Source organism: Saccopteryx leptura, chromosome 12 (genome assembly GCF_036850995.1).
Source record: "Saccopteryx leptura isolate mSacLep1 chromosome 12, mSacLep1_pri_phased_curated, whole genome shotgun sequence".
NCBI lineage: Eukaryota > Metazoa > Chordata > Mammalia > Chiroptera > Emballonuridae > Saccopteryx > Saccopteryx leptura.
The window spans coordinates 34766615-34793536 of NC_089514.1; the positions used below are offsets into that span (position 1 = coordinate 34766615).

At 40.9% G+C, this 26922-nt stretch overlaps 1 protein-coding gene across 11 annotated transcripts in view; it reads left to right on the forward strand.

Annotated features, from left to right (window-relative positions):
* ADAM22 (ADAM metallopeptidase domain 22) overlaps positions 1 to 26922 on the forward strand; it is a 262410-nt gene that overhangs the window by 145981 nt on the left and 89507 nt on the right. For all 11 annotated transcript variants that reach the window (XM_066354308.1, XM_066354297.1, XM_066354298.1 and 8 more), the window contains exon 5: positions 23075 to 23157. In XM_066354308.1, coding sequence (XP_066210405.1) covers positions 23075 to 23157 — 83 coding nt within the window. The remainder of the gene's footprint in view (positions 1 to 23074; positions 23158 to 26922) is intronic.

Sequence of the window (26922 nt, forward strand, 5' to 3'; positions counted from 1 at the left end):
AGATTCCACATATAAGTGAAACATTCTTACCTTTTACTTACATTTATTTCCAATTTATTTAAAAATTAAATTCTAAATTTACCCTTTAGGAAGCAATTTGTTTGACATGAGCTTTAAAATAATTTAAACACAAAGCCTCAATTAGAATATCAGAAAGGAACAAAATATTTTTATTTTGTTGTTGTTTTTTTATAATTTTTAATTTTTTTTATTTATTCATTTTAGAGAGGAGAGAGAGAGGGAGAGAGAGACAGAGAGGAGAGAGAGACAGGGGGGAGGAGCTGGAAGCATCAACTCCCATATGTGCCTTGACCAGGCAAGCCCAGGGTTTTGAACCGGCGACCTCAGCATTTCCAGGTCGACGTTTTATCCACTGCGCCACCACAGGTCAGGCAATATTTTTATTTTGATTGTGAAGAACTGTGGCTCTGGATTCTTAAGATAAGGAAATTGGAATTGATAAGTAGCAACAAATGAATCTAAACCATGCTGTTTGCTATTCTTGTTAGTTAGCTTTTTTGTGTTGAAGCTGAAAGCTGACAGTATTCTGGTTAAGTTGGTAGTTATACAGCTCTAATTAATTAGTATTACAATACTAATAATAATTGCTAAGAGTTATTGGTCATAATGTGATGGGCATACTCATTTATATATATTCAATTCTGGAAACACGCTGTGATTATATATGTAACTATGTATTATCCCACTTTACAGGAAACTCAGGCATAGAGAGGTTAGTTGCTGAAAGTAACTATAGTGAGTAGTTGAGCTGCAATTTGAATCTAGGGAATGTAACTTCAGCACTGACACTTCTACTGTATTATCTATCATATAGTTCATATTATACAAATAAGATAGCCATGCAAATTGAAATGCATTTATTTAGACCTATTATACCCATATTCATTCTGGGGGTCCCTAACAAGTCCTCCTATATAGTCTAATCCTTAAACTGACATGGTGGTCTACCAGAAGATCCGTTAGCTATTTCCCTCAAATTTGGTTATGCATTTGGGTACATTTTCTTTAATGTCAGTTACCTTTGGGCAAATATAATGATGACACACTTTAGTGCAAAGCCTATTTTATTATTCACATCTTAGGAAGATAGCCATAGTCAGAGTTTTAAAACACTAGGAGGAATTTTAAATCCTTTGTGTAAACCAGGACTATATATTGATAGGAAAGGGGGCAGATTTCCTTGGGGTCAGAAAGTATAAGTAGACATCTTGATAGAGTTACGGTTCACTATATTTGTTACCAATGAATGATCATGTGCAGTCTTCAGTATCATTAACCATTTCTTTTGGTTAAATTATATGATGTCTTATGAAAATAATCAAAAGTAATAGCTGTTGAGTGTCTTTTTTATTAGCTCAATTTATTTCTAAACCACTGTATGTGAGTACTCCCAACTTGTCTTTGGATCAGGATCCTAATCGAAAGAATGGGTGTGTATGGAGACATTCATTATACGTTATTGACTCGTGACTGGCAATTAACTGGTTACTCCTCATCGCTTAATTGAATTGAGTGCATTCAACTATCATTGTCTCAAAGTCCTAATTCTGTTCATAGTGGCATTAAGAAGATGGATAAGAAAGCAAAGGACTGTGGGTCAGAGTTGAAGCCTGGAACTGGAGCAAGGAATTGCAGAAAGGCTGTGTATTGGAGAGCACAGGTCAGAGGAGAAAGTGTCTCCTTGAGGGTGGAAGAGATTACTGTGACTCTAGGGAACCTCTTACTCTGATGGAATGGTGGTGTAATTTTCATTTAGATATTTGGTAGGCAAGCTGAAATGTCCACTGTCACTGTGCAAACAGTATATCAGGAAGTTGATGCAGAAGCAAGGAAAAAGCCTGAGTTTTTCTGCAAAGAGTTTTTCCCCTGCTGTTCACATCTGTCTTCCTTCCCTGGGGTTGAAGCTCCATGAATTATATATTTTAATTTTTATTGAGTTTATTGGGGTGATGTCGGTTAATAAAATGACATAGGTTCTAGGAGCACACTTCTATTATACATCCTCTGTATGTCGTGTTGCATGCTCACCACTCACCCCCATCCATTTCTATTGATAGCTTAGCATGGTCTGTCTCCCAGGAGGCGCCTGGGTCACACACACAGCCTCTTGGTTCCTTGTCACTCATTTTGAAGTCAGATTGCCAACTCATTTCTTCTTCCTTAAAAAGAGATTTTTTTTCTGTACTTGCTTCAGTCTTCTTTGTTTTACCCAACGAATGTGTAACAGGGAAAAATACTAGTGGAGAACAGCTGTAAGAAAGCAATTAGAAACTTTTGAGTAGTTGACTGTTGGGACAATGTATCTTCCTCCCTGGCTCATGCTGACTTTGTAGTTCCTGTAAGCTTGAACAGCATCCATAGAAAATGGCTTGTACTCTTGAATTCTATTCAGGCTTTCTCATGTCTCCTTTCCTAGATTTTCCCAGGAGGAACATAATTTGCAACAATCTACTTTCAAAGATGCATAATGTGTGAAAGAAATAATGTTTCATAAGGTATTTTGTACGAAGAATTGTGTGGCACTATAACACATTGTGGATTTCTTTCTTAAGTAAAAATTATTCTCAATTTGTCATTAGTCACAGAATTTAATTTCTTTAAAATGTAGGTTATACAGCCCTGGCCAGATAGTTCAACTGACCAGCTTTTGGATAAGCTCAGAGGTTGCCAGTTTGATTTTTGGTTAGGGCACGTACAGGAACAGATTGATGTTCCTCTCCCTCCCTCTCTCTCTCTCTCTCTCTCTCTCTCTCTCTCAAAAAAAAAAAAGTATAAATAATTTTTTAAAAAAAAACTTGTTTTAAAATATAGGTTATACAGGAGCAACTGTAAACCTACTTTTGCCTCACCTATAGTTTAGTGGCTGTATTCTCTTTCTTCTACCTTTTCTTTTTTGATTAGTGAAAATATCTTAACATATCTTTTTATGAGACATGGATTTTTCTTAAGTTCATTGCATATGACTAAATATATAGTTCATAAATGCTTGAACTGTTTCTTTTTTGGCCACAGGGAGCACAAAAATAGCTATTAAGTGGCCAAAGTGTCATTATATGTACTTATTGCAGCAGAAAAGATGAAGAGAGGGGTTAATCTACTTTTGCTAATCCTGGCTATCAAGTTTCCTTATTGATTCTCAAAACTGCAGGACCAACCAGAATCAAGTACTTTCTATAGAAGCAAGAAGGGGAAGCGATTAAGAGGAAAAGAAAACCAGGCTGTGATGTGCAGTGAATTTTGCTGCATGAATTAGTACAGAGCCATCCATACCATTGTGTCAGTGACAGGTCTTCTGAAGCAGAGACTGTGTGTTTTTTTCAAATAGCTTTCAGATTATATTTTGTTTCTGAGGCTGTTTGAGATGAAATGCACGCAACAACCACCGTAGCCAAGTAATCTATGCAATGGCTTTTAACAATCTCGTTTATCCTTTTTTTTTTTTTTTTTAACTTTAGGAGAATAACTCAGCACTTCTCTTCCAAAATGCCTTTCTTATTTACACCTTTCCCTTACAGTTGAGAAACACGCTTTCTATTTTGAATTCTCACTACAGTAGCTCTTCCAGAGGCTTTTGGATAAGGGAATAATACTTTGTCACCTAGACAGTAATTAAGTCACATGATGTGGGAAGATGTTTTTAGAAAGGACTTTTTTTGAGAAAACGAATCTATTTATAGAAGGTGTTATCTAAGCTCTTAGTTTTATCACTCTTAATTTCAAATAGAAGTCTCAGGCATTTTCTCTGGCTCTGTGGAGATGGGGAGGCCTCTCTCCAGTAAAGAAACTCAGTGATATGCATCTTAAGGCCTATTGAGGGGCAGATGATCACTCAAAGACCCTTAGCTGTTCTTTGAGGGGCTTCTGCTGTCATGGTAACTGAGATTCTTTTTTAAACGGCTTTAATGAGGTTCACTTCATATACCATAACTCAGGGGTCCCCAAACTTTTTACACAGGGGGCCAGTTCACTGTCCCTCAGACCGTTGGAGGGCCGGACTAAAAAAAACTATGAACAAATCCCTATGCACACTGCACATATCTTATTTTAAAGTAAAAAAACAAAATGGGAACAAATACAATATTGAAAATAAAGAATAAGTAAATTTAAATCAACAAACTGACCAGTATTTCAATGGGAACTATGCTCCTCTCACTGACCACCAATGAAAGAGGTGCCCCTTCCGGAAGTGCGGCAGGGGCCTGATAAATGGCCTCAGGGGGCCGCATGCAGCCCACGGGCTGTAGTTTGGAGACCCCTGCCATAACTGAAGTGAGTTTGGTCTCTGTTTTGTCCTCTGGGAAACACAGATTCTAGGACTGTTTGGCAGACTCAACTTTCCCATGCTTTTGGTCTGTATTAGTATTCTTTTTTCCTGTGCTATCTGGGAGATTTAGGTTAAAGGACTCTTCACCGCCGAAGCTGAAGCCTGAGAGCAAACCCTCTGGAGAGGACGAAGGGACTCTTCAGGCACAGGAGTCCCGGGCTGTGGTGTGGACGTGCAGGTGGTACCGGCCAGGTTTTCTTTGCCAGAGGGCAGTATTTCAGATGTCGGAGCTATGGACACGATGCCTTTGTGCACTAATAAAAAACATTAAAATTAGAGATCTTGTATAAAGTTCTTTTTAAGTTCATTCTCTGAAAATGTTTTAGCCATGACTTAACATCAGTCTGACTAGTAATAAACTACAATGATTTTTAAAACTATTGACAAATACATTTTCCTTATATGTGAATATTTTGTTATTAGGTGTAACTAAACTAGTTTTAAGTTTTACTATATTTAATTACTTCATTGGTCCCTAACTGCTGACATATATTATTATTATTTTTAAACCTCAGAATTCTATAAGAATAAGATCTAGACTTTCTAAAAAAAATAACTATATAATAGGGTTAATCTTTCAGTAATTTAATAAGAAATTATTGAACTGAATTTCGGGGATGCTGGTGGGATTCAGTTCCAGCATCTTCTGAGTTAGCAGTGATTGTGTAATTGCAGATGGAGCCCGAACTGGAAACTTGTCCTTTGGGTCTTGTGGGTTTGAGCTGCTGCCCCTTTTTAAATACTTTCATTTTTAAATAGCGAATTATCAGAAGGAGGGCTCGTTAACTTTCTCTGTTATTAGTGAAAGAGCTGTGATCTCCTCACAGACGTCTTTTAAAGTATTTTAAATCCTGAACAAAAGCATAGCTGGAAAACCCATGTATTTGATGGTTGGTGTACGGGAGTCATAGTGAGTTTGTTTCCTTGATCGATAATCACCATATGTTGCTGTGTTGTAGGAAGACTACACTTCCATTCACTATCTGTCAGCTTAGACTCCAGGACTAACTCTTATCTTCGGGGCCAAGTAGCGCTGCCATTCATTCAGTGCCAGTCATGTGGAAGAGAGTTAACTTCTCCTCCTGGAAGTTAATAACGGCACGTTCTCTCCAGCTCATGAAACCTTCATCTTAACAGAACTAAAAGCTAAATGACGTGCTGTGCTTCTGTTTTATGTCATTCTGATAATTTTGTATTTTTGCAAGTAGATAATTATTATAACCCAAAAGGCGCTCATTTTCCCATTGTAGATTTCCTGTTTTATACAGTCTACCTCTTTTGAATCATATCGCTATCCCGCTGAGATCAATACTGGTAACCGGACTAAGGAGAGAGGAGAAGAGCTAGTAGCAGTTGGAGAAATAGCCAACACTTGTACAGTACTTACTATGTGCCAGGCAGTGGTCTAGCCAGTGATTCATGGTGTTACATCTCAGTTCTTCAGTAGGACCATTGCTCTTCTCGTTTTGCAGATGAGAAAACTGAGCACAGAAAGTCTGTCTAAGACCAAGAATTTGAAGCCAGGCAGTCTTGTGCCAGAATCCATGCTGTCATCCATATAGTCTACCCTCTCTGTGGAAACAAATAATCAGAATAGCAGAGGAGTTGTATGCTGATATTTAAGTTATAGCACATCAATTTACCATTTGCAATTACATCTTTGTTAGCAGATGTTTTAGTAAGCCATGAATTTAAGATGCAATTGTTTCGCTCAGGTGAGTTTTGATTATTCTAAATAGAAAATGTCCGTTGTTCTAAAGAAAACCAAATGCTTTCTAAGGAAATCCTGCTTTTTTCAACCGTTTTTTGTTGGGGTTTATTTTTAGTCCTTCTTTGTTCACCAGGGAAGTTAGACTGAATATTGTCCAGTACAGGGGTTGCCATGGCTTCTAAACTGTAACCATTTGAAATATGTTGCTATCTTGCACATGGCAAGCACATGGCTCAGCTCTTATGCCCATCTTATGCCTGTGTGCAAATTTATCTGCATCTGGAGGAAATGTGAAGTTTTATGTGCAAGAGTAACTAAGCTGAAACGTATCATCATCCTCCAAAACACTAGAAGATATTTGATTGTATCCCTGCCAAGGTGTACCATCCCCCTCCCTTCTCCAACACACACACGTGTGCACACACATCAAGAATAAAAGAGCTACACAAATCTAATAAACAAACTGATAAAATGTTTGATTTTTCCTTATGTGTAACAGTTTTTCCAGGTGTGTCTCATGACTTCTTTACTTTTCCCACCACTGCTCATCTCTGCAGTATCTTTTTGTTGAGCTGGACTGAGTGAGTGTCCCCTGGCAGGCCTGTGCAGACATATGCTCCTCTTCCATCTTGCAATCAGTGTGGTTTCAGGAAGGTCTCAGATTTCACGATTTAATTCTCTTTGCATTATGGGGGGGGGGGGGAATTCTGTGGGGAGTAAGTAAATTTTATTTTCCCTTGGGGTTGAAGCAGGGTTGCTCTGGGTCTATCATGTAAAATGCATTGGCTGCTTTAATGGCACTGTTGATTACAAGTAGTCTTAACTCTGTAGCTTGAGGAAAATATATTGGCCCATTACTGGTTTATGCAGGTCAGGTATGCCAGTGCTGGGAGTAAGGAAAAATGAAAAGTGACAGCTGGTGTCAGCATGAGTTCTGTTTCCAGCTCTGTTTGTAAGCTATTGGAATAGAAAATCCTCTTTATTTTCTTTCTAGTGTTAAGGTTTCTTTTTTTTTCAATTTAGTATCTAACTGATTTCATCCATTAATATTCAATGTTATCTTTAAACTTAAAAAGACATGTTCAGGCCTGGCTGATTGGCTTAGCAGTAGAGGGTCTGCCCGGTGGCCCAGCGTGTGGAAGTCCCAGGTTCGATTCCCGGCCAGGGCACACAGGAGAAGCACCCATCTGCTTCTCCACCCTTCCTTCTCTCCTTTCTCTCTATCTCTCTCTTCCTCTCCCACAGCCCCAAGGATCCCCCGGAGCACAGTTGGCCCAGGTGCTGAGGATGGCTCCATGGCCTCCATCTCGGGTGCTAGAATGGCTCTGGTTGCAGCGGAGCAATGCTCCAGATGGGCCAAGCATTGCCCCCTGGTGGACATTCTGGGTGGATCCCAGTGGGGAGCATGTGGGAGTCTGTTTGCCACCCCTGCCTTGGGCCTGGACTTCTCACTTAGGAAAATAAATAAATAAAAAGACATGTTCAGCTATAATTTAAAAAAACATCCAAAGTAGCACTAATGGTATTTCTATGTATAGAACCAATTATCTATTTTATAATAGACTATTGTTTCAATTTTAATTCTAATTATAGAGTGAATCTTTTCATTATATAATGTCTTGTACAAATCTACCATTGCAATTATTTTGAAATAACTTTATTTTTTATTTTTTGTATTTTTCTGAAGCTGGAAATGGGGAGGCAGTCAGACAGACTCCCGCATGTGCCCGACCAGGATCCACCCAGCATGTCCACCAGGGGGGTGATCTGCCCATCTGGGGTGTCGCTCTGTTGCGACCAGAGCCACTCTAGCGCCTGAGGCAGAGGCCACAGAGCCATCCTCAGCGCCCGGGCCATCTTTTGCTCCAATGGAGCCTCGGCTGTGGGAGGGGAAGAGAGAGACAGAGAGGAAGGAGAGGGGGAGGGGTGGAGAAGCAGATGGGCGCTTCTCCTGTGTGCCCTGGCCAGGAATCAAATCCGGGACTTCCGCACGCCAGGCCGATGCCCTACCACTGAGCCAACTGGCCAGGGCCTTGAAATAACTATTTAATAAACTATTAAAGTAATTTTGACTGAATAGAAAGTTATGAAAGTGTTTTGACAAGTTTGAAATTGATTTGAAGCAAAAAAAACAAAATAATAAAACCCCACAAAAACCAAAAAAACTCAAAACCAAATTGTTGCCTCAGTGTTGGCCCAAACTAATGTTATTTTTTATTTATTTATGAAAAGCTTTTATTCTTCTGGTGAATAAGTAGCCACTATAAAAATAAGAATAGGTAATAAAGACTGGAGAATACGCACCTGATATAAGTGGTTTGAGTGTTTACAGCCATTTTGGGCAGTAATTGATCAGGGTTCCAGTATCAATTATCAAACATAATTTTATTATAGTAGCCTTTTAAGTGCATCTGTAAGGTAGAAAAGGAGGTAGATGCAGATGGATTTGATTACTCCCATAGGAAACTCATAAAAACTTAAGCACATGGAGGTTAGGTGACATTAGATACTCAGACAGGAAAGCTGACATTAGAGATTTACAGCGGAATAGAAAAAAACCCAAAATGTCAGATACCTTTTCTATGTTCTCAGCCCTTTTTCTTTCAATAGCTATGTGTTGAGTGTTTTTCATTAGCTCAGGGATATAGTTATGACAATATATGATGCAATTCTCACCCTCAAAGCTAGTAGTTTGGTAGCGTGATAGGCATAATACAGTAACTACCAACAGGTCTTTTTAACTTTTATCCCTTTGTTGAAAATGCAGTGTAAAAAATACTGATTCTTTGGAAGCTGGCCTAATATTTAAAAGAAATAAAAAGTTGGTAACCTTTGATTTTTAAAAAATAGATTGCAGCCCTGGTTGGTTAGTTCAGTTGGTTAGAGCATTCTCCCTAAGCTCCAAGGCTGCAGGTTTGATCCCCAGACAAGGCACATACCAAAGCAACCGATGAGTGCATAAATAAGTGGAACAACAAATAAATGCGTTCCTCTCCCTCTCTCTGTCCCCCTCTCTCCCCTTCTCCCTCTCTCTTTCTCCCTCCCTCCCTCCCTCCCTTCTTCTCTCTGTCTTTCTAAAGTCAATCGATAAATAATAATTTTTAAAAGTTTTAAAAAGTAGATTGTAAATCATAGAATCAGAAAGGACTTTAGAGACTGCCTAATTCAATTTTCTCCTTTATTTTACAGGAAAATAAGGGGGAAAAGAGCGCTTAATTTTTCAGGCTTAGCCTTGTTTATCAGTTACAATCTTAAATACTAGTTTGCCTCCCTAAATGACATGGATTGAGAAGTTCCTTCTAAGCAAGCCAGCCAGGCTTTAAATAAGTCCTGGGCCAAGTCAGATCACCCACGGAGGGGTAACAGTGCCCACTGAGAGCTAGTGATGACTTCCTGAGCCTGCTGTGTAAGGATCAAGGTGCAAGAGGGAAGAAGATGTGGCAGTAAAACTATTTTTGGCAGCCAGATGTTTTCCGTGTTTATCCTTCTTGATTAAAAAAAGAAAGAAAGAAAGAGTAGGTGGGAGGGTGATAATGCAGCAGAAGTGAAATCAAAGGATACTTTTACATTGGAAGTGGGGGTAAATTTTCTTTGTTTCTTACCTGAAATCCTCATACAGTTTACATTTTCTTTTTAAAAAAATAGTAAAAGAAACCAACATCATTTTCTTTTCAGATGGGACAGAATCCTTTTCCTTCCTTTATTTTAGGGATGCCAAATACACTTTTCTTTGTCTAACTGTCCTATAGTCAATTATTTTTCTTCCCATTATAGTCAAACATCAACTGCAGAATAGTGTTTTAGGAAATGTGCATCTCTTCTGCTAAAAAATTCATAAAGACTAATACATTTTAAACTTCTGTTATTTGCAAAAAGATAGAATTATGTAGTGGTTTCCTGGAAAGAGTTCTAATTTCATGAGTTTGTAATGATCTAGTCTCAGTATGTGGTCCACATTGATTTTCCGTTTTCCTAATTTAGACCTGCGTCTCAGAGAACCCGGTAAGTACCCTCTCTGCATTACAGTAATTTGTTGCTGAGGAAGGAGCATGTTGTGGGAACCTAAAACTTTTTAGTAGTCTGATAAGAGATTGTTATATTAATGGGTGTGTAATGATTACCTGAAAGCTGAAAAATAATTTCTCTTGCTTAGTCTCTGGTTAAAAATAAGCAACTGGGAGGCTCTGTTTGACTTAGTAATAGAATTGAAGGTCATATTTACCATATTATTTGTGTAAAAATATTGAAATATATTTTAAATGAAGCTTTGGGAAACTAGTGTATCCAGCTAGAGGTAATTAACATATATGTTCATCTTATTAGCTGCATAATCATGTTAGCTGTGGTAGATACTTCCAATTTATTCTACAGAGCTAAGCTTCTTAGAAGCAAAATCTTGGATTATGAATATAAAAATTCACTTGGTCACGTTCAAAGAGATGACAAGTTGTACTGTGTTGAATAGTGACTTTCCAAATTCATGTCCCCTGGTACCTGTGAATGTGTCCTTTTTTGCAAATATGGTCTTTTTAAATGTAATCAGGTTAAAAAGAGATTGTACAGGATTAGGGTGGGCCCTAATCCAATGACTGGTGTCCTTATAAGAAGGAAAGTATTACAGAGACAGGCGCACAGGGAGAACAGAAGACGGAAACAGAGATTGGAGGATGTATTTACAAACCAAGGCGCACTCAGGATTGTCAGCAGCCACTGGAAGCTGGGAAGAAGCAAGGAAGGATTCTTCCCTAGAGCCCTCAGTGGGAAGGAACATGGCCCCGTCAACACCTTGGTTTTGGATTTCTAGCTTCCAAGCTGGTAATAAATTTCTGTTGTTTTAAGCCACCCGGTTTTTGGTAATTTATTATGACCGTCCTAGGAAACTAATACAGAAAGCATTTTGGTTATATTTAAACTAAAGTAAAAACAATGAGTATGTGTTGGAGGTGCCTGAGCCTACATAGAAGAGGAGAGGGAGTAAGTCTAAACCTCTGGAGAAGCATTGCATCTCAAACAACACCGATACTTTCTCACTGAGGGTACCTGTGGGCTTAGCTCCTGGGAACCCGTCATAGTTTTATACTCTGTTTCCCATAGCTGACAGTCCCCAGGAGAAATCAGTATGAGAAAGGACGCCTGCACTCCTCAACAATAGAAACAGGTTTAAAGCTCATTGGGTCCCTGTTGGGCTTCTTTTTTTTTTAATTAAAGAGCTCATAAAAAAATTATGGCCCCTGTTTTCTGTGGGCTTCCCTATCTTCTAATAATACCCACTCTTTCCTCATCAGTTTTATTTACACTCAGTGCCTTTCTAGTTGTTTCCTTCTTTTCCTTTCTGTGGAAATTTTGCTACAGACGAGATTGGGCGCGTTCAGGGTGGTATGGCCGTAGACAACTTTTGCTACAATAATAATATTTTTTATCTTTTCCTCTTCAGCAGGAACTATGCATCCTCTAAGTGCAAGTGTTCTTTTTTTGGCTAGATTTGTCCCCTTTTAATTTTTAAAATGTTTTTGATTGATGGCCGTGGTACAAGATCCTAATGTTTATCAATGAATATTAAAACAATACAGAGATTTTAATGATCACTTAGCTTTCAATGCTGGGCTGGGCTGATGATTTGGATACCGCTTGAATAGTTATTCCTTGAAATGGGGTGGCAGACAAATGTCCATAAGTGTCGGCCAGTATGATGAGTGAGGGACAGGCTAGCTGTGGCCAGATCCGCAGTGTGTGCTTCCCTCCTCTTCAGCTGATGGTTGTCCTGCAGGAAATGGAGATGTGGGAATGGAGGCTCATTGTTAACAAATCTAAATTTTAGGGGATGATGAAAATCTAAGTGCCTGACTGGGCGGTGGTGCAGTGGATAGAGCATCGGACTGGGATTTGGAGGACCCAGGTTCGAGACCCCGAGGTCGCCAACTTGAGCACGGGCTCATCTGGTTTGAGCAAGGCTCACCAGCTTGGACCCAAGGTCGCTGGCTTGAGCAAGGGGTCACTCGGTCTGCTGTAGCCCCCTGGTCAAGGCACATATGAGAGGTCAATCAATGAACAACTTAGGAGCCGCAACGAAGAATTGATGTTTCTCATCTCTCTCCCTTCCTGTCTGTCTGTTTCTATCTGTCCCTCTCTCTGAGTCTCTTTGTCTCTGCCACAAAAAAAAAAAAACAAACCCAAAAAACTGTTTCAGGAACTGTGAAAGTATGAGATTATCTTTCTTGAAAGCTAACAAGTCAGACTGCTGCAGTTTCGTCTGTGTTTTGACTCCTGCTCAGAGAGAGAGGACTCTGTTATTCACGGCCACGCCAGTAGCCAGGATATCCACATTTTCTTACACTTGTGTGATTAGCCTTTGTTCCCAGAGGGTGACAGAGGAAAGGGCGCGGTAACAACTGTACATACAGTGTGTTGTGCTACTAGAGAGGAATTCTAAAGTAGGAACCCTGAACCTTAATAATGGGAAATAAACACGCTTACCTTTTGATCTAGACCAGTGGTGGTCAACCTGGTCCCTACCGCCCACTAGTGGGCGTTCCAGCTTTCATGGTGGGCGGTAGCGGAGCAACCAAAGTATAAATAAAAAGATAGATTTAACTATAGTAAGTTGTTTTATAAAGATTTATTCTGCCAAACTTAGCGAAAATCCAACATAAAGTACTTGGTAAGTAATTATTATTATATGCTTTAACTTGCTGTAACTCTGCTTTATAAATTTTATACAGTAAAGTTACTTCCCTACTTTACAAATCACCATTACTGTGGAACTGGTGGGTGGTTAGAAAATTTTACTACTAACAGAGATACAGAAGTGGGCGGTAGGTATAAAAAGGTTGACTACCCCTGCTCTCGAGGGAGGTATCCCTCCTCTAACGCTGTCCACTGTACAAACACCCTGGAAAGGGTAGTCCAGAACAGCCTCAGGCAATGAGGAGGTCCATGTCTTTACTATAGCAGGGTGTTTGAGTAAGCTCTCAGAATTCATTTCCGTGGGTTATAATAAAATGACCTTTTAATCTGTCATTTAAAGGAATCCTGGAGCTCGGTTGATTCAAGCATTGGTCCCAGACAGAGGCTGCCGGCTAGATCCCCAGTCGCGGCGTATGCGGAAGTCTATCTTCCCTCCTCTCTCACTTAGTGAATCAATGAATGAATAAGTCAATTAATTAATCCTGATTATGTAAGGGTAGTCTTTAAAAATCTTTTAGAAACCCTATAAAGTTAAAGTCTAGGGAGTATTCACTGATACTTTTGGTCCTATAGTGATATTTCATAGCCTCGTATACTAACAAAACAAATTGTAGGAATCATTATCAGGATGCCAATCTTTTTATTTTTCCACCAGCTGTATCCGGCCATGCGTTGCTGTGGCTCAGTCTGGTTAAATGGAAAAGAAAGAAAAGAGAAAGCACACGTTTCTAATATGTTTAATTTCACAATGCTTGTGGGTATACAGTATTTTTTGTTCCATAGTCTGTGCAGATATAGAAGTTGTCTGGTTTGCTGACTCTAGAACACGTAACATATAATCATAAAATATTTAGTACTTAGTATAGCGTTGTGTTGCTTTTACGTCCAACAGATGGCGCTGTTTTTCAAAAACATGTTTTTACCTGTCACAGGTGTGACATCTATGTAATAGTAGGTATATAAAAATGCACATATTTGAACGCAACGTGTCAAAATTTCAAAGCAATCGGTGAATAACTTTCGGAGATTTAAGATTTTGAACAAATGAACATTTACATTTTTATTTATATAGATGTATGGAAACAACCCCTTCAAAACACCTAAATTCAAGTTACTATTGCCACCAATATCAAAAGAACAAATGTAACAACTAAGGTAGTATGGTACTCTGGGTTGGATCCCAGAACAGAAAGAGGAAATTAGTGGAAACTCTGGTGAAACATGAAGGCTCAGGGTCTAGTAAACAGTAATGTACCAATGTCAATTCCTTAGCTCTGATGGATATACTCGGGTAATGTAAGATATTGACAACGGGAAACACTGGCATACAGGATTACTAGAACTCGCTCTATTATCTTTGCAACATTTCTGTGAATCTAAAAGTATTCCAAAATAAAGTCTATTAAAATTATAAAAAATGGATAATGTTAATAATCAGAAAAGGAAGGAACTAGTCTGAAAACGAAAGACAGTTATATAAAATACACTTAATTTTATGAAAAATTGACATTATACTTTTCTCATTTTGTCATGAGCAGGTAAAGACTTTGACATGCATTACTATAGATTGTTGGCATTTGGGAACCACCATGGGATAGCTTTATTTAATTTTAATTTGTTGTGAAATGAGATGAAGTTGTTTTCTTTTTGTCTTTTTTCAGAGAGCCTGTAGAGTCAGATACCCTTACACTTTATACCTGAACAGATATTTGGCCTCTGTCCCTTGTACGAATCCGTCCTGATTCTTTGTAATCCCAGGATATGAATTTTAACCAGGGTGGGTTAGTGGATCCTCTCCAACTTGAGGTTTAGCTTTTCTAGGAATTTCCTTGATGCAAATGACCCTTCAGAGACTCAGAATTTCCTGACTCAGCAATGCCTGGAAAAGCCATTTCTCACAACGGGGAGGGAAAGGCAGGGTAGAAAGGGGACAGTTTCCTCATGTCGGTGCCAGTTAAGGGGAAACTGGGAAGAGGCTATTGTAGGCAAGCACCTGGTAGAACAGACTGCAGCCATGAAGCTGTGACAGAAGTCTGAGCAGTGCGCACGCTAGGGAAGAAGCTAGTGTCCAGGAGAATTCCGGGGAAGGGCTGGCGTTCCTGCAAAGGCGTATAAGCTTATGAGTCATGGCAGCATGTTGGAATCAACCGGGCAGATGAAAAGAGTGCCCAGGTCCCACCCCCTGAGGTTCTGATATAATTGGCATGAGGTGAGGGTTGGTATATTTTGAAAAAGCTTTCTCTGTGAAACTAATGTGCGCCCAGGGTTGAGGATCACTGTGCTAGAGTGAACAGTCTCACTTGTGACCGAGAGTGACTGGCATGAGTCCCAGTCTGCAGGGCAGAAAGCCAGTCCTGGGACTGGTGTCCATGGAGTGGGAGGGGGCTGTGACTCGGAGCAGAGCAGGAACACAGGGTTGCAGAGTTGGTGCTTTGGTCTGGAGGTGTCTGCACTGGCCCTGGCCCTTTAGTGGTGACCACATTATCCATATTTGCCTGTGACCTTATGCATATAGCACTGAATGACCCACATCTTGGGAAACCTCTTGATCTTAGTCTAAGCGAGATAGTTTTTCACTTTAGTCTTTTTAATCTAGGCCAAAGCACCCTGGACGGCACCCTATTACCAACACGTGCAGCACCCGATTTCCGGCACCTCTGTTCCTCCTGGCTCGGGATAAGGCAGGCTTCTCCCAGATCCTTATCTCACCTTTTACCTCTTTCCATTTTATTTCTGATAGAGCCAATTGGTTTGAGGGGAAGAAGAAAAGAAGTGGAGAAGAGCCTTGGCTATTTAGGTCCTTTCGGCTTCAGTAAGAATCTGCTCGGGAGACAGCGCAGGATTTCAGTGAGCTCAGCAGCAAGGAGTGTGGAATGCAGAGGCAGGCACAGGGCACAGCAGTTGTTCTCAAACCTCACAGAGCACACCAGGGCCCTGCACGGTGGGCTAACACACCTGTGGCTGGGCCACACCACCAGACCCAGACTGGGGAAGTCTGCGGGAGGCTTGAGAATTTAAATTTCTAACAAGCCGATTCTGTTGGGCTGGAAGCCACCCACTCTTTTGAGAACCACCGGTAAAGAGATGGGTTTTGAAAGGGTCTGAAGGCTCTCTCTCAATCTATGCTTTCTCTTGTGTAAAATGGGGAAATTTGTATTCACGTTATTGACTGATGACATCATGAAGTATCATATGAATCACAAAGATCACCAAGCTGAATGTCCAAAGTATGACAATTTCATTCCCTGAAAGGTCCCAGCCTCTCTCTGGTGTCCTCTACATGGGGACGATCTGGTACTGGGTTGAGGATCTTTAGGTTAATAATTCTAAATATAATGATTAAAATCACCTGGGGAACCTCAGCAACTCTAAGTCCCTCGGGCCCCACCTCCTTGGAGGTTCTGCACGCACAGGTCTGGGAAGACTGGGAGTCAGTTGGTTTTCAGAGCTCACCATGGTGGTTCTGCTGGTTCTGGGAGCCCCTGCTGTTGAGCAGCATTGCTCTAGTGCAGGGTTCTCAACCACTGCGACTCGACTGAATCATCTGGAGCGCAGCACCCCGTCTCCAGAGACTGTGGTTTCATTGGTTTGGAGTGTGGCCTGGGCATTGGGGTTTTAAAGACTCCCTAGGTGATTCTTTTTATTTTTTTCCTTTAAGTGAGAGGAGAGGAGATAGACTCCCACCTGTAACCCAACCAGGATCCTCCTGGCAATCCCCATCTAGGGTCACTGCTTACAAGCTATTTTTTAGCACCTGAGACAAAGGCTCCATGGAGCCATCCTCAATGTCCGGGGCCAGTAGGCTTGAATTAATTGAGCCACAGCTGTGGGAGGAGAGTGGGAAGGGAGGAGAAGCAGATGGTTGCTTCTCATGTGTGCCCTGACTGGGAATCAAACCTGGGACTTCCACATGCCAGAATTGACACTCTATCAGTGAGCCGACCTGCCAGGGCCCAGGTGATTCTGATATGTGGCCAACATTGAAACAACTGCTCTAGCATATTCTTGGAGGAGGAAAAACATGGTAATTTTGTTAAAATGCAGATTCTTGGTCTCACCTCAGAGCTGTCTAAACAAACTCTCTGGGCAGCAACCTTTGTTAGTCAATGGCCTGAAATGTTAGTCTTAACAAATCAATGATGAGAATTCTTTCCCAAGGGACACAATAGAACCCCTCATTGATAAATATTCCCTGACTGCACAGCTGACTTCTTTTTATAGTGGCTTACAGGACTGGACTTGGCTATCTCATGGAATCCCCCGCACATGTCTGTGAGGCAGCGTGGGTCGATACTGTCCCCAGTCTATTGAAGACTGAGTTATTATCCACGGAGATTTGAGGGGGGGTTCTCTCTAGCAGCACTCCCGGGAATACAAACATAGACAAGGCACATAGACTTCCTTGAAAGGAATCTACAGTCTTGTGGGGAACATAAAATAGAAACAGGAATTCATATGTGGAGAGAGGCAACACAGTCATTAAAAAATACATGAAAATCCACAGAAGGAGGTGTTCCTGACAAGTAATTTGTCAGTAGGAAGGAATCTGATCAGGTTCTTCGGAGGAGATGGCCTTCGCCCATCTTGCACCTGATCAAGTTAGAGTCCTACTGGGCGTCCGGACAGAGCCCACCTGACTGTGGCCTCACTCTGTGCTCCCAAGGGCTCCCTCTACTGGATTTTCATAGTTTTATAATCCAGGCCGGGTAACTGCATTTGTGCTAGCATTTTATCATATTTATAATAAATTGTGGTTCTTTTTATATATTTTGTGAGATGTTTTTGGCTATTTAATAAAAGCAGGGTCTGTCTTTGACTTTTGTAAGTAAGTGATTATTTTGATTTCCCCAGAATAAAAATTGCAATAGGCTTTTTGTCCACTGGGAAGAGAAACCAATAGACCTATGCACTATCATCATCATATGGTTCATTTTTATAGAGGGGGGTAATATATTTTTAGCTGTAACTGTCTAATTACTTAAAAATAAGCATCTGTACCATCATAACTATGTTATTAAATCAAGGAGTATGAAGAAAGTTTCAAGGACAATGGATTTATTTCTGGAACAAAAGAGACAGTAAGGAAAAAGTTGTGACTGGCAGTCAGATAAAGAGCCAAACTCTGTTAGGATGTGCTGACTCTTCTCTTTTCCTGTGACATCTTTCTGAGATTATTGTATATAGGCCTTCTTGCATAGAGCATGGGCTGCACAAGGAGGTCATAGGAAGATAAGCAGAACCTTAATAGTTGATAAGAGTTGGGAAGGTTGGCTTAAGTAGTGGTCTATAGGAATATACAATTTTTTTTTTTGTATTTTTCCGAAGCTGGAAACGGGGAGGCAGTAAGACAGACTCTCACATGCGCCTGACCGTGATCCACCCGGCATGCCCACCAGGGGGCGATGCTCTGCCCATCTGGGGCTCCGCTCTGTTGCAACCAGAGCCATTCTAGCGCCTGAGGCAGAGGCCATAGAGCCATCCTCAGCGCCTGGGCCAAGCCTGCTCCAATGGAGCCTCGGCTGCGGGAGGGGAAGAGAGAGACAGAGAGAAAGGAGAGGGGAGGGGTGGAGAAGCAGATGGGCGCTTCTCCTGTGTGCTCTGGCCGGGAATCGAACCCGGGACTCCTGCACGCCAGGCCGATGCTCTACCACTGAGCCAACCGGCTAGGGCCTAGGAATATACAATTTTTAAATAAAATACAGTTTATTGTTTTCAAATGTACATCTTTTAAAACAGATGGTGGTACAAAGAAATATATTTGTCCCGTAAAATACCTATTAAAATTTTCAGTGCACGTATTCTTGGACCTTCCAGGTCCACATCTGGAATCCTACCCTACATATGTTCTGATAGACGGGCACAAAAATATATGAAAGGATGTTGGTTGCAATATTGTTTATGACAGCAAAAAAAAAAAAAAAATATATATATATATATAGTCTAAAGTACCATTAGTACAGGACGACTTAAATGAATTATTCTTCACTCCATAATGGAATATTATGCTGTCCTCGAAAGTATGAGGTATTGATACAGTCAAGAGTACCTGAAGGAAAAAAAAATCAAGTGGTAGAATAGTGTGCATAGTGTAAATCCATTTGTGCTTTAAAAAGGACATCTGTATATTTGTGTACATACACATTTGCTTAAATATGCATAGACTGTTTCTGACATGGTGTGCACAATCTGTCAAAAATGCTTACCTTTAAGAAGGCAACTGCTGCCTGGGCAATGTATATGAACAGGATATTTTTTATTCTTCTGTACCATGTACCTCCTGAATTCTTAGCATTTTTTTTGGCGTTAACTATTATTTTAAAATAATGGATAAAAATAATTATTAAAAAGAAAAAATTAGCCTGACCTGTGGTGGTGCAGTGGATGAAGCGTCGCACTGAAATGCTGAGGTTGGCCCTGGCCGGTTGGCTCAGCGGTAGAGCGTCGGCCTAGCGTGCGGAGGACCCGGGTTCGATTCCCGGCCAGGGCACACAGGAGAAGCGCCCATTTGCTTCTCCACCCCTCCGCCGCACTTTCCTCTCTGTCTCTCTCTTCCCCTCCCGCAGCCAAGGCTCCATTGTAGCAAAGATGGCCCGGGCGCTGGGGATGGCTCTGTGGCCTCTGCCCCAGGCGCTAGAGTGGCTCTGGTCGCAATATGGCGACGCCCAGGATGGGCAGAGCATCGCCCCCTGGTGGGCAGAGCGTCGCCCCCTGGTGGGCGTGCCGGGTGGATCCCGGTCGGGCGCATGCGGGAGTCTGTCTGACTGTCTCTCCCCGTTTCCAGCTTCAGAAAAAAAAAAAAAAAAAAAAAAAAAAAAAAAAAAAAAAGAAATGCTGAGGTCGCTGGTTTGAAACCCTGAGCTTGCCTGGTCAAGGCACATAGGAGAAGTAACTACTGTAACTTGATGCTTCTCGCTCCCCTGGTCGCCTTCTCTCTCTCCCTCTCTATCTCTCTCAACTCAATAAATAGAAAATAAATAGAATCTTTAAAAAGAAAAAATTATTAAATTATTTATTTATTTTAAAATTTTAAAATATTTTTATATAATTAAACCTTTTAGTATTAAGGCCTTTCCCCTCTACTAAAACATTTTCAGGCATGTTAAATGGGGAAGAAAGCTTGAGTACTTTAGTTCTTATTTTAAATATTTATTGACTTATGGTGAATAATCCCTGAAAAATAACCCAAATTAGTTTCTACCATTATTTACAAAAACCGAGCCTCAAAATTTGTGTTAGCAGAGCCCAAATTGAGGAGACTTCTGCCCCCTGGTGTTTATGCTTCTTTGAAATGTCATGGAAACATTGATAATGAACCAGCCATATGGAGCTCTGGACTTTGTTTGCAGCATTAGGCTTTTGTGCAGATGAGTCCTGATCATATGCTGTTTTTGGATTGACTCCTATTTTTCAGAATTAGAAATTAGTGAAAGATTGTTTGCCATTATCTAATAATCTATTTAGCCCTAAGATAATGGGATTTTTTTTAAACATGAATATTTTGTCCTTTTTATGATTAAACGCATTTTCAGTGTTGATATTTTAAAGAAAACTTTTGTAATTTATATATATATATATTTTTTTTTTGTCACAGAGACAGAGAGAGAGGGAAAAGGGTAGACAGACAGGAAGGGAGAGAAATGAGAAGCATCAATTCTTTGTTGTGGCTCTTTTGTTTCCTTAGTTGTTCATTGATTGCTTTCTCATATGTGCCTCGACTAAAGGGCTTCAGCAGAGTGAGTGACCCTTTGCTCAAGCCAGGGACCATGGGGTCACATGACCCCACACTCAAGCCAGCGACCCTGTTTTCAAACTGGTGAGCCCATGCTCAAGCTGGATGAGCCCGCGCTGAAGCTGGTGACCTCAGGGTTTTGAACCTGGTTCCTCTGTATCCCAGTTCAATGCTCTATCCACTGCGCCACCACCTGGTCAGGCATAAAATATTTCTTATGTGCCTTTTCATCTGACATATTTCCCCACATATAGTGACTTGTCAACTTCCACTGTTCCCTAATCCACTACGATTATTGTGATTATTTTGTTTGCTTCTACTTCTCTTCATTTCTATTACCTTATATTTACTGTGTGTCTTAAATGTGCAGTTTTACAGAAGAGTCTCTCTGCTCAGGTCACTTCATTAACTATTGGCCTTTTGTGTTTGGCCAATAGAAAGTTAGAGTGTTAATTTATGATCCAATCTGATGCATCCAGGAAGTGAAGGTTGTTTGAAACATAAAGACCTCTCATGCAGGTTAGAATCTAATCTTATGGGCCGTTCACCATTTCAACAGCTCCAACAGAAGATATGTAAAATTCTGTTAAATTTACCCCTATCCCCGCTCAAAAATAAATTTAAAAATCAGTCTGGAGAAGGCTTAGATTTGCACTCCATAACCCACAGGTTTTATGTCCAGCTCTTAAGTTGTGCAGGGACAATGACAGTGCCCTGGCAGTCCCATGTTTACACAAAGTTTGCGTCCCTGCTTGGCCACTTCCCAAATGGCCAGCCTTGGCTCACAGAGATTGTGATCTCCTGTGTAGAATAGAGATAGCAATATTGTAGGATTGAATTTAAAGTGATTGTGTATGTAAATTGAGTAGGACAGTAACTGACACACAGTATTTACAATAGCAGCAAAATTTACTGAGTATGTACCAAGTAACAGGCATTATTCTAAGCCCCTGGTGGATATGAGCTCTTTAATAGTCTGAACAACCCTGGAAGAGTATTGACCCCCATCTGACAGATGACACAGGCAGGTTCTGTAATTTTCTTGAGATTACACAGCTATGTAGTAAGTGAAGGAGCCGATAGCTCCCACAGTTAACAGCAACACCAAGCCAGCCCTATCCAGGGAGTCAGTGCCCAGCTTACCTTCTGTCCTTAAAGCTAGGGCCTGCTGACTTCTACCCCTGTCAGACCCACACGGGAGTACCACCCGATTTTACCTTCCATCAAATCCAATGATAATCCTCAGTCGAGAGGCTCCATGACTGCCTTGGGAATTAGAGGTGTCACAGGGTTGGGGACCGCACCGTGTACCATTTTACCTGCTCTCGACCCTCGCATCAAAGCTGAGGCACCTTGTACCATTTTACCCGCTCTCGACCCTCGCATCAAAGCTGAGGCACCTTGTACCATTTTACCCGCTCTCGACCCTCGCATCAAAGCTGAGGCACCGTGTACCATTTTACCCGCTCTCGACCCTCGCATCAAAGCTGAGGCTCACTCCGTCCTGTGCTCATTAGGAGCAACAGTCTCTGGACAGCCTGTCTTTCTTGGAATTCCAGCAAAGAAAATGCCTTTAGCCTTGTTACATCATTATGTCCGCCTCTTCTCTCCCCGCTGCTTGTCAAGAATGGAGTATTTTAAGTGGGGTTAGTCCTTACACCAGACTGCGAAGTAGGTAACATTTGCTCCTTTAAGCCACCTATCCTATTAGTCTGTTCTATTTTACTCTTTCTTATCTCAGTGGGTCTGTTTTATTCAAAGTCTTCAGCTTCTAAAGAAATAGGAAATTGGTAGAGGATGGAAAAAATCATGTAGAGCAGTGCATCTCTAACTTTCATGTACATATGAATCAGGCACCTAGGGACCTTGTGAGAATGCCGGTTCTGATCAGGAGTGGGCCTGAGATTCTGCGTCCCTGAGAAGCTCCCAGTGATGCCGGTGCTACTGGTTTCTAGACCAAACAACGAGTAGCCAGTGTGTAAAAACTGAGGCGCTACCCTGAGGTGGCAGGCAATTTCCAGGAACATTTATTTAACTGGAGGAAACAAGCTTCTCAGTGGAATTTCGTCAGTATAACTGGTTGCTAGGAGGAACTCATCAATTTCAAACCCTATCCTAGACTGCTTACCAGTAATGCCATTCCTAGATGGAGAAAAGAATAGTATAAATGTGTTGTTTTTTGATAGAAACCTTGTAAAAATAAGGCATTCTCCTCCACCAGTTTAATTTAGTGACTCTCGAGTGATTTATATGCATTTTTACTGAGCTTTATGTGGAAGCACCATCTTGGTGCTGCACAAGGGGGAGTTTCTCATTACTGGGAAATAGACAATTAAATTTCTTCCGGTGTGAGAGCCACATGTGTCTTTCAGTATCTGTTTCTTTGTTTCTTCTATTACCATCTACATAAAAGGAGACTTAAATCAACTTTTCATTCCCTGCCTTTTGATTCGGAGTAAGCCCACCAGGTATGTTTATGAATAATTCTGTTAGAAACGGTTTGATAATACTAATCTGAATAATGAAATATTGTGCAGAGCTTTACGTAAGCGGAGGATTCTCCTCATGATGGCAAAGACTTATGTTCTGTATTTCTTTTTTTCAGGGAGGAGAGCACTGTTACTACCAGGGCCATATCCGTGGGAACCCTGCCTCATTTGCTGCATTGTCAACATGCCATGGACTTCAGTAAGTGTCCAAAATTTTATTGGTAGCATCAATTCTTTCAATCACTTATTTTCTTAACTTTTAATGCACTGTAGTCAAAATCCCTATTTTATGTCAAGAAATAATTTGAAATCAGTGGTGGATCTGATCTTTTCTGTGATTTAAAAACCAAACATATTTTAAAATTAGGTTTGAAAAAACCAGGACTTGCCCTGGCTGGTTGACTCAGTGTTAAAGCACTGGCCTAGTGTGTGGAAGTCCCGGTTCATTTCCCATTAGGGCACACAGGAGAGGTACCCATCTGCTTCTCCACCCCTCCTCTTGCTTCTCTCTCTCTCTCTCTTCCCTTCCTGCAGCCATGGCTCGACTGGAGTGAGTTGGACCCAGGTGCTGAGGTTGGCTCCATGGCTTCTGCCTTAGGCCCTAAGAAGGGCTCTGTTGCTTAGCAACAGAGCAACGCCCTAGTTGGGCAGAGCATTGCCCCCTAGTAGGCTTGCTGAATGGATTCTGGTCAGGGCACATGCAAGAGTCTGTGTGTGCCTCCCTTCTTCTCACTGTAAAGAAAAAAAAACAAAAACAGAAACCTGGGACCTTGAAATTATAATATGATACCTTAGTGATGTTTGAAGCATTTTTCTAGTTTCATCCAATTTGAGACAAGAGTGGTGTGGGTAACTTTGGTCTCTATTTCTGTGGATGTTTAGCCTCTGGGTACCAGTTCTGTTTTTAGTACTCCTTGATGTTAGCTTTTATATTTTTATAGAATAATAGAAATTTCGATAGATGGAAACTCAGTGCAAAGGGAAAAGGCTGCCAGTACCTTTTATTTCAGCTACAATCCCACTTAACCCACTGCACACCTGTGGGCGGGTCCATCTGTTCTCAGAAATCTCCCAGGATTGGAGTTCATCCTTCCTCAGGACCTTGCTTCCTTTCTCACAAACTTCATTATCAAAGAATGTTTGCTGAATGTTTAATGTGGGATTAGATCTACTTGCTGTGTCCTGTTGATAATGGATAATGGTTATGCACAGATGGCCAGCTCTCATTTGTTTTGTAATTCCTTACAACGCTACCATGTCATCCCTCAGCATTCTACTTAAGCTATATCATTTCAGTTCCTTCTGTCTTGTTTTACTTTTTTTTTTTTTTTTGCCATAGAACAAGCCAGCACTTTGTTAAATTTTTGTTTGGCTGCTTTAAAATACTTCTTGTATGTGACCAAATTAGAGATGAAGCTTTTTCCTCTAACTAGCAGTTACTGAGTGCTATGTCGGCCCCTAGGAATATTAAGGCAATTAGGACATGCACCCCCAAGAGCTGACTCCAGGGGGGAAGCTAAATCTAGCTCAGCTTCCTACCAAAGAATATGAAAGGTACATTTGTTTTCTTTGAGAGAGAGAAATAAAACCCTGAGCAAATGCAACTGGATCATGGGCACTGGAGAATAAGGTGGTCCTTCAGGACCCCAGGGCAATGTCCCTTAGGAGGCTGGAGTGGGTCCCGGAACAGGATCGGATAGAATCTTCCAAGAGAAGGGTTATATTGATGGGTCTTAAAGAAAGCAAGGGGAGAGATCTAACTGGGAAAGGCCAGGAAATGTAGCTCATCTTCCTAGCCGGTACACGTGGTCAGGCTCTGGCAGTAGATGTGTGAGAGGCAGAAAGGGGAGGAGGGTCAGTTAAACAGCCAGAGAGAGGAGGCCACATGCCTGACAGCGCAGAGAACTTCTATTTGCTTATTATTTGTTCTAAAAGATGACTTTCCTTATTTTAAATAACTTCTTGGAATAGGGAGACATTTTGTTTTTGTATTTTTCCGAAGTGAGAAGGGGGGGGGGGATAGACAGACTCCCACATGCGCCCGACTGGCATCCACCTGGCACACCCACCAGGGGGTGATGCTTCGCCCATCTGAGACATTGCTCTGCTGCAACCGGAGCCATTCTAGTGCCTGAGGTGGAGGCCATGAAACCATCCTCAGCGCCTGGGCCAACTTGCTCCAATGGCTGCAGGAAGGGAAGAAAGAGATAGAGAGAAAGGAGAAGGGGAAGGGTGGAGAAGCAGATGGGCGCTTCTCCTGTGTGCCCTGGCTGGGAATCAAACCCAGACTTCCACATGCCGAGCGACGCTCTACCACTGAGCCAACCGGCCAGGGCCAGGAGACATTTTTTACAAACAGGAACCCATATCCGATATCTGAGACCCTCAGTTTTCTTATCTGGAATAAGAAATGTTGACATTACCTTCAGCAGTAAAATTGTTCTCATCTCAAGATGAGTACAGCTGTCAGCTAGGATGAGTTTACTGGGCCTGTTGACATTTGTGACAGCAAATCTATATTGTAAGAGAGTGATATAAAAAAATAAGAGGGTTCTTTTTTCCTCTCCCTTCCTCTTAACATCTCAATCTGAATTCACTTTGTAAGCATCTTCCCTAGTATTCCAGTTTGCCTCCCAGTTTTCCAAACGGACACAATATTGTGAGAATTGGAGAGAAGGTATTAGTGCCTTCTAAGGACTCTAAGAGAATCTAAGACTGATAGCTTACTACTGAACCTACATCGTCATTGGAAGGAGGGTGAGAAAGAACATTGAAGGAAACTTTTGTGACTAAATCAGGAGTAGAACTCAGTCTATTTCAGTTGTTTTAACTAAGTAAACTTTATTGTTACCTTTAGAAGCCTTTTTATTTAAAATAAACAAAAACCATTGTGTGTCTAGAAACAATGTCAGGATTGTATATAAGCATGTTGGGTGTTCTTAGGCTTTATTTTTTTTCTATTTTCTTTTACTTTTTTTCTTTTTTTTTTTTTTTTTTGAGAGAGAGCACGAGTGAGAGAGAGGGGGCAGAGAGATGAGAAGCATCAACTCGTAGCTATGGCACCATAGTTGTTCTTGATTTCTTCTCATACATGCCTTGACAGGGGGCTCAAGTAGAGTCAGGGACCACTTGCTCAAGCCAGCGACCTTGGGCTCAAGCCAGTGACCTAGGGCTTCAAGCCAGCGACCTTGGGCTCAAGCCAGTGACCTTGGGCCAGCGACCTTGGGCTTCAAGCCAGTGATCTTCGTATCATGTTATGATCACATGCTCAGGCCAGTGACCTTGGGGTTTTGAACCTGGCATCTTGGTGTCCCATGTTGACCCTCTGTCCACTGTGCCACTGCCGGTCAGGCTGTTCTTAGACTTTTATAAGCATGTTAAAAAAATTTTCTCCAGTATATTTTTGCTATTTATTATTATTGCTCATCTTGATTTTACTTTCTGAACAGAAATTACTGACAAATATTTTGGGTGGACATTTCTAAATATTAAGTAATTTATGTTAACTCAATTGCAGTGATTAGATATGAGATATATTATTTCACCCATAATTTATCTTTTATTAATTACCAAGTACATATTGAGATTTTAATTTTTATTTATTTATTTTAGTTGAATAACATAATAGGATTCATGTCTTTTACATAAAAACCTGTAAGAGCACTTTTTTTATTTTTAAATTTGCAGGACTAGTGGGTAATATTTTGTTCCTGGTATGTTCAATATTAAAACAAAATCTTTTAACTGTGGCTATCTAATAGAATGGAACCAAATGCAAGTTTATTGCCCTCTTGTGGTAATTTTTAAGAATGGCTGTTTTCTTTAAAAAGACTGATGCAACCTTTCAAAATTTTAGTTGTATTAGCTTATAATGACTCGATCCTAGCTGCAGGTTTTTATAAATCATATTCTGTGATATGGACTCAATATACTTATTGAAATTTATATAAATATAGCAGAAAGG